The 9,440-nt window shown below is 49.5% G+C and overlaps 1 protein-coding gene across 32 annotated transcripts in view; it reads left to right on the top strand.

The window, feature by feature from the left end:
• The first annotated feature begins 2,934 nt into the window (after positions 1 to 2,934).
• Sun1 (Sad1 and UNC84 domain containing 1) overlaps positions 2,935 to 9,440 on the top strand; it is a 44,894-nt gene continuing 38,388 nt past the window's right edge. For 8 of the 32 annotated variants that reach the window (XM_063271466.1, XM_039089565.2, XM_006248949.5 and 5 more), the window contains exon 1: positions 2,936 to 3,083. In XM_063271466.1, coding sequence (XP_063127536.1) covers positions 3,017 to 3,083 — 67 coding nt within the window. In that variant the 5' untranslated portion in view covers positions 2,936 to 3,016. The other 24 variants (XM_063271470.1, XM_006248953.5, XM_063271469.1 and 21 more) reach the window with 15 other exon arrangements.

The following is a 9,440-nucleotide window of genomic DNA, read 5'->3' as shown; positions in this document are numbered from 1 at the left end:
ACAGTGGGACTAGGAAACGCCCTTGAGCTCTGCAGGGAACCACCAAGAGCTTAAAAAAGAAATAGTTTGTGGTGCCTCCAGCCCTAAAGCAGAAAGCAGAAGGAAGGGAAGTCCAATTGCTTCCTTAAGAGAAAGGGATTTCCTGGGCTAGTGACTTTCCTTTTGGAGTCTCTGCTGGCCCAGCCTTCTGATCTCTTTGCTGCACCTGCCCAGAGACTGGAAGCCTCTAGCTCTGGTTTCTCAGCCTCCTCACTGCTGGAGTGAGGTCCTGTTTACAATTGAAAGACTGATCCCATGCCAGAGTCCAGGTGTAAGCTCACAGGCTCTTTCCTCACAGGCAGCCATCAGTGTTGGGCAAGTAGAAGCTACTCAAATGCTCTAAAATGCAAAACAAAACAAAACAAAAAGCAACTAAACAAAAAAGAAAATGGGCCAGAGGCTGGAGTTCTCACCAGCATACAGAAGCACCAGGTTCCACTTCCAATACTCCACAAACCAGGCTAAATATCCACAAAGACCCCTACCTCTGAATGCACAAAAGCTTTGTTTGCAACAGTTTCTAAGGGACAGAACCCAGGTGTCCAGTAGCTGGCCCAGGGTTCAGCAAACCATAGAACCTCTGGCCTGTGGAGCCAGCCAGCTGCCCTGCCAAACCCACACACTTTACTAACAGTGGATTTCAATGTTTGCCACAGATATCTGTGTGGCCTGAAACCCTCTAATATCTCTTACAGAAAGGTCTCTCAATGAGAGCAACTCAACATGTGTTCAAACACTTGCCACATAAGGAGGCAAATGCATGTGCATCGTGAGTGAATATCAGAAGCCTGAAGCAGCAGGCTATGGTGCTGCGCCCCTGTGATCCCAGCACTGGAACGAATGAGAGGAGTTCCAAGCCATCAAGGGCAACCCTGTCTGTGTGGGGATGTGTGCGCAAGCATGTGCCTGCACTAGTGTCTGTCTGTGTGGAGATGTGTGTGCATGCATGTGCCTGCACTAGTGTTTGTGGGGATGTGTGTGCAAGCATGTGCCTGCACTAGTGTCTGTCTGTGTGATGTGTATGCATGCATGTGCCGCACTAGTGTCTGTCTGTGTGGAGATGTGTGTGCATGCATGTGCCCGCACTAGTGTCTGTCTGTGTGGAGATGTGTGTGCATGCATGTGCCCGCACTAGTGTCTGTCTGTGTGGAGATGTGCGCATGCATGTGCCTGCACTAGTGTCTGTCTGTGTGGAGATGTGTGTGCATGCATGTGCCTGCACTAGTGTCTTTCCTTAGGAATCATCCACCTTGTCTTCTGAGACAGGATCTCTTACTGGGTAGGTGTTCCCCAAGTTACGTTAGATTGGTGGCCAGCAAGCTCTAGGGATTCCAGTGTCTACTCTCCAGCCCTGAGATTACAAGCATACAGTGCCAGGCTTTTCTTTTTTTTTTTTTTTGGTTCTTTTTTTTCGGAGCTGGGGACCGAACCCAGGGCCTTGTGCTTCCTAGGCAAGTGCTCTACCACTGAGCTAAATACCCAGCCCCGGCTTTTCTTTTTTTAATGTGTATTCTGAGATTAAACTCTTGTCTTTATGCTTGCAGTACAAGCACTTCACAAACTAATCCAATTTCCCAGCTCAAAGCCCTTTCTAAAAAGTGTAAAACCAGCCAGCATGGTAGTACATGCCATTGGTCCCAGCAGAGGCAGACAGATCTACATAGCAAGTTCCAGGGTAGCCAGGACTACATGGAGACCTTGTCTTTAAAAAATGAAAACAAAGGGTTGGGGATTTAGCTCAGTGGTAGAGCGCTTGCCTAGAAGGCCCTGGGTTCGGTCCCCAGCTCCAAAAAAAAGAAAAAAGAAAAAAAATGAAAACAAAAATTAAAAATTAGGTTTTTTTTAAAGTGTAAAAGCCAAGGGCTGGAAAGATGGCTCAGCATTAAGAGCACTTGTTGGGGGGTTGGGGATTTAGCTCAGTGGTAGAGCGCTTGCCTAGGAAGCGCAAGGCCCTGGGTTCGGTCCCAGCTCCCGGGGAAAAAAAAAAGAACCAAAAAAAAAAAAAAAAAAAAAAAAAACCACTTGTTGGTCATTCAGAGGACTGTAGTTTGGTTCCCAGCAGCTAACAACCTGCAGCTCTAGGGCATTTGAGACCTATAAGCACACGCGCACGCACACACACACACACACACACACACACACACACACACACACACACATTCATACATCCACTTCAACATACATAACACATAAACACACGTTTAGAAAAGTCAACGCCACCCAGCTGCTTGTGGCATATGGTAGTAATATCAGTGCTTGGGAGGGTAAGGCAGGAGGATTGTGGCAAATCGGATGTCAGTCTACCTATGTTGTGAATTCTAGGCCACAGTGAGACAGTTTAAAAAAAAGGAAAAGTCAAGGGGGGCATGGTGGCACATGCCTTTTACTCCAGCTTCGCAGAGGCAGGCTGATCTCTACAAGTTCCAGGCCAGTCTGGTCTACTAGAGAGTTTTGGGGCAGTCAAGGTTATAGAATAAAACCTGCCAATAAACAAAACAAACGCGATTCAAGTTTTTGCAAAACTGCGCAAGTGAGAAAGGGCCTGGCAGATGGAGTCCCCAGGAGAAAAGGCTCTGGCTTCCAGCCCGCGGGGCAGGGCGTCCGGGGTTTCCTGCAAACGCTAAGCCCGGACAACAGAGGAGCGGATGTGCTTGGGAGCCCACTGCTCCTTCAGCAGGAGTCGGGTCTTCTGGGTCTACTGAAACCCTGTCTGGAACTCAACACCGGCGTCGCCACGCAGAATCCTAATGCTAACGCGACCTGAGAGGAGTCTCCTCGCTAGGCGCGGCCCCTCCTGTCCTAGCGCGCCCGCCCTGCCCACTGACGCCACACGTCCCGCCCTTTCCCTGCCCCTCACGGGCCGCGGCGGGAGAGCCGCCCTCCCATTGGTCTAGAGCTTCAGCAGACGCGCCTGGGATTGACGGACGTTCGCGTCGCTCCCGCCTCCAGTCCCGGCGCGGCGCGCGATTGGCTGTAGATGTGGAGAGTCTTCGTTCCCCGGCCTGGGCGGTGCGGACGAGGCCTGAGGCGGCGGCGCGAGGCAGGTGAGCCGTGGCAAACGGGCTGGGGAAACGAGTGGGCGGAGGTCGCCGCGGACCCACTGCGAGCACTGGGGACTGTCTCAGGGCCGGCCGGGATGTAGGTTGCAGGGACGGCCCGAAGTGGGAACCACTAACCGGCCACGACGCGCGTGACGTCTTTCGCGTTGCCAGGCCGCGCGTCCCGGTACCCTGAGTCCAGTGCCCGGTGTACCCGGCCACTCTGGTCCCCCTTGCCTCGGACCCCTGCGTGTTAGGTTCCGGGGTCTCCTGCTACCCGTCGAGGCGCACCCACGCAGGCGCCATCCCGGGGGCGCACCCTCCCGGGGCGCAGGTGTTGTAGGTGCGGGGAAGGGCGCGGGCCGGGTAGTGAGTCCCTGGCCTGAACACCTTGCAACTAGGTTATCCCAAGCTAGTTGCCTTCACTCCCAGCCCGGCGCGCAGGACGGTACCAAGGCTGGCCCGCTGGAGCTTTATTGGATGCAGCCCGATGGCTGATGGCGAACTTTGCTGCTCCCCGTGGTGTAGTGTGAAGTGCAGTCCTGCGGTGTGCGCTTCGCGCCTCCTGAACAGATTACTAATTAGATTTTACCGGCCCTTCCATTGTACCTGTGTCAGATTTTAACTTGACTGTTCAAGCATCTTAGATCCCTCAAAGCTCTTTTCCTTTTTTCTTTCTGAGTCCCAGACTCATGTTCTTTTTCTTTCTGTCTTTTGTTTGTTTTAGGAGCCCGGGTTCCTTGCATAGTTCTGACTGTCTCGCTGACCTCACAGAGATCTTGCCTCTGCTTCCTGAGTGCTGGGGTAAAAGGGTGTGTGCAACTAAGTTGGCAGCTTGAGGTAGTCTGGCCTCGAATTCACTATATAGTAGATGACCTTGAGTTCCTAATCCTCCTGCCTCCATGTACCTAGCATTAGATAAAAGTGTGCACAACCCTGTGAGTCCGGTTCTGGCTACATGTTCTTGAACATTGTTGCAGTAACTTCTGGTTCTTCTGTCTTGTTTTCCTTGGTCAGGCTTGAACTCTCTGGTTTTTCGAGACGGGGTTTCTCTCTGTAGCCCTAGTGGTCCTGGAACTGCCAGAGATCCATCTGCCAAGTGCTGGATTAAAGGCGTTCACCACCACCGCTGGGCTCCGGCTTGCACTTTCATAACGTGCAGGCTGTGGGTGATATGCTTGAGCCTTTGCTCCAATCACGTAAGGATCTGCGAGGACTCTCCTGCCTTACATTTTTGGTCTTTTGTTTTTTTGTTTTGACCAGGTCTTTTGTAACTCCAGCAGGCTCTTAGTTGAAATCCAGATGCTTGTGCTTCCAACTCCCCATTGCTGGAATCACAGGTGTGTACAACATGCCCTCACTTGAGAGTTGTGCCAGAGATTTGGAGAGATACTTTTTTTTTTTTTTTTTTTTTGGTTCTTTTTTTCGGAGCTGGGGACCGAACCCAGGGCCTTGAGCTTCCTAGGTAAGCGCTCTACCACTGAGCTAAATCCCCAGCTCTGGAGAGATACTTTTTATTTCCCAAAGGTTGGCAGCCTCAGCTTATTTACCCTTTGTTTTTTCTGGGTGAGAGCAGAAAGGGGATGAATGCACAAGGTAGCTAGCTGCTGTGCGCGTGCACACACACACGTGTGTGTGTGTGTGTGTGTGTGTGTGTGCATTTGGTGAAAATTTCCACTTTAAACTGTATATGGTGTTACACAACTATCACCATTATCTAATTCCATTGGTTTTTCATCACCTTAAAGGTAAACCCAGAACTCACCAAGCAGTCCCTCCCATTTTCCTCCTCCCTGTCCGTTAACTGCCACTCTGCTTACAGCCTGTGCGGTTACCTGTTCTAGTTCTCTCATTTAAGGCTCATCCATGCTGTGTGGCATGCGTGTTCCTACTCTATGACTTCCTGTTCTGAATCGTTTCCACTGTATGCACCTCTTAAGTATGTAAAGATACTTTTTACCACATTTTATTTACATGTGAATGTTTGCTGAGGTCAGGAGGACCATTTACTGGAGACACTTGTCTCTTTTACCTGTCCAAGTCCTGGGGGACTAAGCTCAGGTCATCAGGTGTGGTAGCAGACACTGAGCCTCCTCAAAGACCCTATTAAATCCTGTTTATGCACATCAGTGGACATTTGGGTTGTTTCCACCTGCTGGATTATTTAATCAGGGCTGCTGGGAACATGGGAACAAGTTTCTGCTTGAACACCTGTTCTTGTGTGTGTGTGTGTGTGTGTGTGTGTGTGTGTGCGCATGTCTGAGAGTGGGGTGGGGGGAGAGGGAAGGATTGTGGAGGAGGCCCAAGATTGATGTTGGGTGCCTATCTCAGTCATTCTCTACCTTTGTTCTTACCATTTGTTTTGGTTTGTTTTCTTCAAGACAGGGTCTCACTTTGTAGCCCAAACTGTCCTGGTTCTGTAGACCAGGCTGGTCTCCCTGCCTATGCAAATACTGGCATTAAAGGCATGCAGCACTTGCTTCCTTAATTTTTGAAGCAGTGTCTCTCACTAGAACCCCATGCTCACAAATTTGGCATAAACTGATTGGCCAACAAGCTCCAGAGATCTTCCTGTCTCCTCCTCTCCAGTGCTAGGATTACAGTTGCAGGCTGCTGTGCTCCGCTGTTTCTTTGGGTTCTAGGGATCAGACTCATGTCTTAATGTGTGTGTTTCTAACGCTTTCCTGGCTAGGCCATAGCTCCAGCCCCTGAGCACCTGTTACTAATTCTTGGAGTGTAGACCTAGGAGTAGAATTGTCAGGTCACATGGAAATTCTATGTTTAACTCTGTGTGGAGTATCCAGACTGCTTTTCTGCAAAGCGGCATGTTTTACACTCCCACCCACAATGTGGGAGACTGTCCACTTTGTCCACATCTTTCCTATTGCTTGTTTTCCTTCCGTTCACCCACCCACCCCATCTCAGTGAAGTGTATCTTTGACTTTGGTCTGCATTTCCCTGACCTCATTGGCCATCTGTATGTCTTTGGAGAGATGCCTTCCCAGCCCATGTGCACATGTGCATGTGTGTAGACCAGGCAACTCACAGTCCATTCGCCTCTGCCTCCCAAGTGCTGGGATTAAAAGTGTGATCCACCATGCTTATGTAGCCTCTCCCTGTTCTTTAGTTAGGTTGTCTTGATGATCTGTGAAAGCTGTTTATACATTCCAGATACACATATATGACTTGCAAATACCACCCCACCTCTGTCTCCATCTCTCTTTGAGGTAGCACCTCACCTTAGACTGGTGTCAAAGTCATGGTCATTCTGCCTCAGCCTCCTGAGTGCAACTGGTGTTTGTTACCATGCTTTGCTTCACCTGTGACTCCCTCCCTGTAATTATTATTCGTGTGTGGTATGTATGGGCTTGTGTGTGTATATGGAAGTTCTCTTTCACCTTCCATTGGTCCTGGGGATGAGCTCTGGGCATCAGACTTATGTTACAAATGCTTTAACCATTGAGCCGTTTGCCAGCGGTGGCCATCTTTTTGATAGTGTTTGTTGCGCTGTTGTTTTGAGGCAAGTTGCCAATGTATAGCACTCTATAGACCAGACTGCCTCAAACTTAAGAGACTTATCTGTCCCTGCCTCTTAGGCAGTTTTAATGTTTTCCTTAGGTGGATATCTTGCAAACCCTAGGTCATGAAGACTTGTCTTTTTATTCTTAAAAGTTTGATAGTTTCTGTGATTGTGAGTTCATTGCAGGCTATGATGTCTGAGGGTCTGACTTCATTCTTTCCATGGTAACTCAACCATTCTAACAGCATTTGCAGAAAGAGACCTTCTTTCCTTGTCAGATGGCCCCAGAAGGAAGGTTAACCTATGACCCTGTACACCATTCTGTTGGAGTACGTCTGCTCATATGCCAAGACTGTATTGCAGTGGATTCCTCAGCTCAGCTCCTTTTTCCAGGCATGTTTGTTCTCTGGAACCTTCTGCAGTTCTGTGTAAATGAGGAACGGCTTTTCCAGGTTTGCAGAAAAGGCTCTGGGATATTGACAAGGGTCACAGTACATCCCTTGGGCAGCATTATTTGTTGGGATAGTGAGCCTTTCTGTTCTTGGACTTTTTATATTTCATTCAGTGCCCAGTTCTGCCCTTGGAAGGTTAAATTGATTCCCAAGGGCTTCTTGCTTGTGTTGTGGAACGAATTCTTTTTCTTTTTTTAAGGATTTATTTATTATATAAATAGTGATCTACCTGCATATGTGCCTGTGGGTCAGAAGAGGGCACCAGATCTCATTACAGATGGTTGCGAGCCCCCATGTGGTTGCTGGGAATTGAACTCAGGACCTCTGGAAGAGCAGTCAGTGCTCTTAAGGGCTGAGCCATCTCCCCAGCCCATATGGAAGGAATTCTTAACTCCACTTAACCTTATTTGTTGCTAGCATGTGGAAGCACAGCTGGCTTTGTGTGGTCATATACCCTGCCACTTTGCTGAATTTATTAGCTTTTGGCTATTCCATGAAACCCTGTCAGCTGAGAGTAAAGGTTACCTTACTGCTGCTGCCTTTCTGGTCTGTACGGCACGCTTTCTCCCCTTGTCTTGAATAATTGCTCTGGCTTGAACTTCAGGCATTGAGATCCACTGCTGCCTTGTCCTGTTCTTTCCTGCACTTAGGAGCATGAGGTCTTTTCGCCTTTAGGTGTGATGCTGCCTGTGGGCTTTTCACTGATGCCTGTGGGCTGCATTCAGGAAGTTCCCTCCCAGACTGACCTGCCTAAGTAGCTCAGGATGAACTTGTGCTCCTCCTGCTTCTACAGGATTACACGTGTACCGCCACACCTAGTTTATGCAATGCAGGGATAGAACCCAGCACCTGTGTACGAGAAGTGTACATTCTATGCCCTGAACCACACCCACACTAATTTTTTTGGCGAGGTGGGGTCAGATAGCTTTGTACCTCAGACTTGGAGTTTTCCCTTCAGAGAGCTGGGAGTGCAGATGGGAGCCAGCACACTTGGCTTATTGAGTACTCTGTTATGCACGACCATGTGTGGGGATTCTCTACACCTACTACCATGCGCACGTGGTTTCACCTGAGGGTATCTCCAGCAGACTTCAGGTTCGACTTCCTCCAGACTCTTGTTAGTTTCCTGGACACCCTCACTTCCGTGTTAAATGGGTGTCACTAGTTCTTGAGCCTTTAGAGTTCTTCAATGAAAACCAGGCACTTTTGCTGTTCCAAAGGTTCTTTTCCTTTTGGCTCTTCCTCTGTTCCATGTGTATTAGCCTTTCCATGGACAACACCTAATTTATTCCATGTATGGGTGAATGTGCCATAAGACCTATTCAGAGAGAGGAGGGACAGCTTGCCCAGGTAGCTCTCTCCTTGCCCCTGGGTCCCAGGGATCCAACTCAGGTCACTAGGCCACTGGCAAGTACCTTTGCCTACTGAGCCATCTTGCTGGCCTGTGCTCATCTGTCACAGGGATACGCTGACTGGAGCTTAGTAGATGACCTGTTTTCAAAGACCACGGGGATTAAATGGAGTGTGCTTCACCTTTTTGGGTTTGTGAGTCCAGTGCTCTCCCAAGTACTCTGCTCCTTTTAGGGTCACATCTCATAAACCAGGACACTCTGCATTTGTTCCCAGTAAACAGTGGCAGCAATTTAAAAGTTGGCCTCAGGACTCTTGCCCTCCCTTAACGTTCTCAAGTAAGGCAAGAGAGTCCCCAGGAGCTGGCGAGATGCCTCCCAGGGCACTGATCCCTCAGGCTGCTGCTCCTGGGTCCCTTGAGAAGGGAGTGCCTTGTTGTTCTGGTGAATGCTCAAGGGGCTGGTCCTGGATACTGGCTGAAGGGTTGCCATGCCACCTTCTTGATTGGAAACATGCACTTGTTTTCTCCTCCCTACTCTCCAAATTTGGAATGCACTGCCATTCTGGACCTCCTACCCTGCTAGATTTTCCGATGGTGAATCTGAGAATGAAACCAGTCCCTTCACAGGTGACAGATGAGCAGCTCTCACTGAGGTGCCGGGCTCTGATGGGTTCTGCTCATCAGGCAGTACAGTCTTCATGGTCAGGCAGGTGCACCCCATCGTTTGGAGGTGTGGATTTTAGTCTGGAGACAAGATCTCTGTGACAGATGACTCTTGACCTTTGCAGAATTAAACTGTAAGTCACCGACAGGTGGTGTGAAAGGGTTTCCTGGACCAGGGGTTTCCCAGCAGCAGAGAGGATTCCCTCAGGGCGGGTGTGGTTTCAGAGCGCCACTGTCTGCCTGCCATGCTGCCGCTGCTGCTGCTGCTGCTGCTGCTGCTGCTGCTGCTTTGTTCTTTTTTCTGTGTTGAGCATTGAACCCAGGTCCTCATAGGCTTGCTTGCTTAGTCCTGTCACTGAGCTGTATACCCTGGTTGT

The sequence above is a fragment of the Rattus norvegicus genome, chromosome 12 (genome assembly GCF_036323735.1).
Source record: "Rattus norvegicus strain BN/NHsdMcwi chromosome 12, GRCr8, whole genome shotgun sequence".
Classification (NCBI taxonomy): domain Eukaryota; kingdom Metazoa; phylum Chordata; class Mammalia; order Rodentia; family Muridae; genus Rattus; species Rattus norvegicus.
This window is presented reverse-complemented; position numbering and strand designations above follow the sequence as displayed.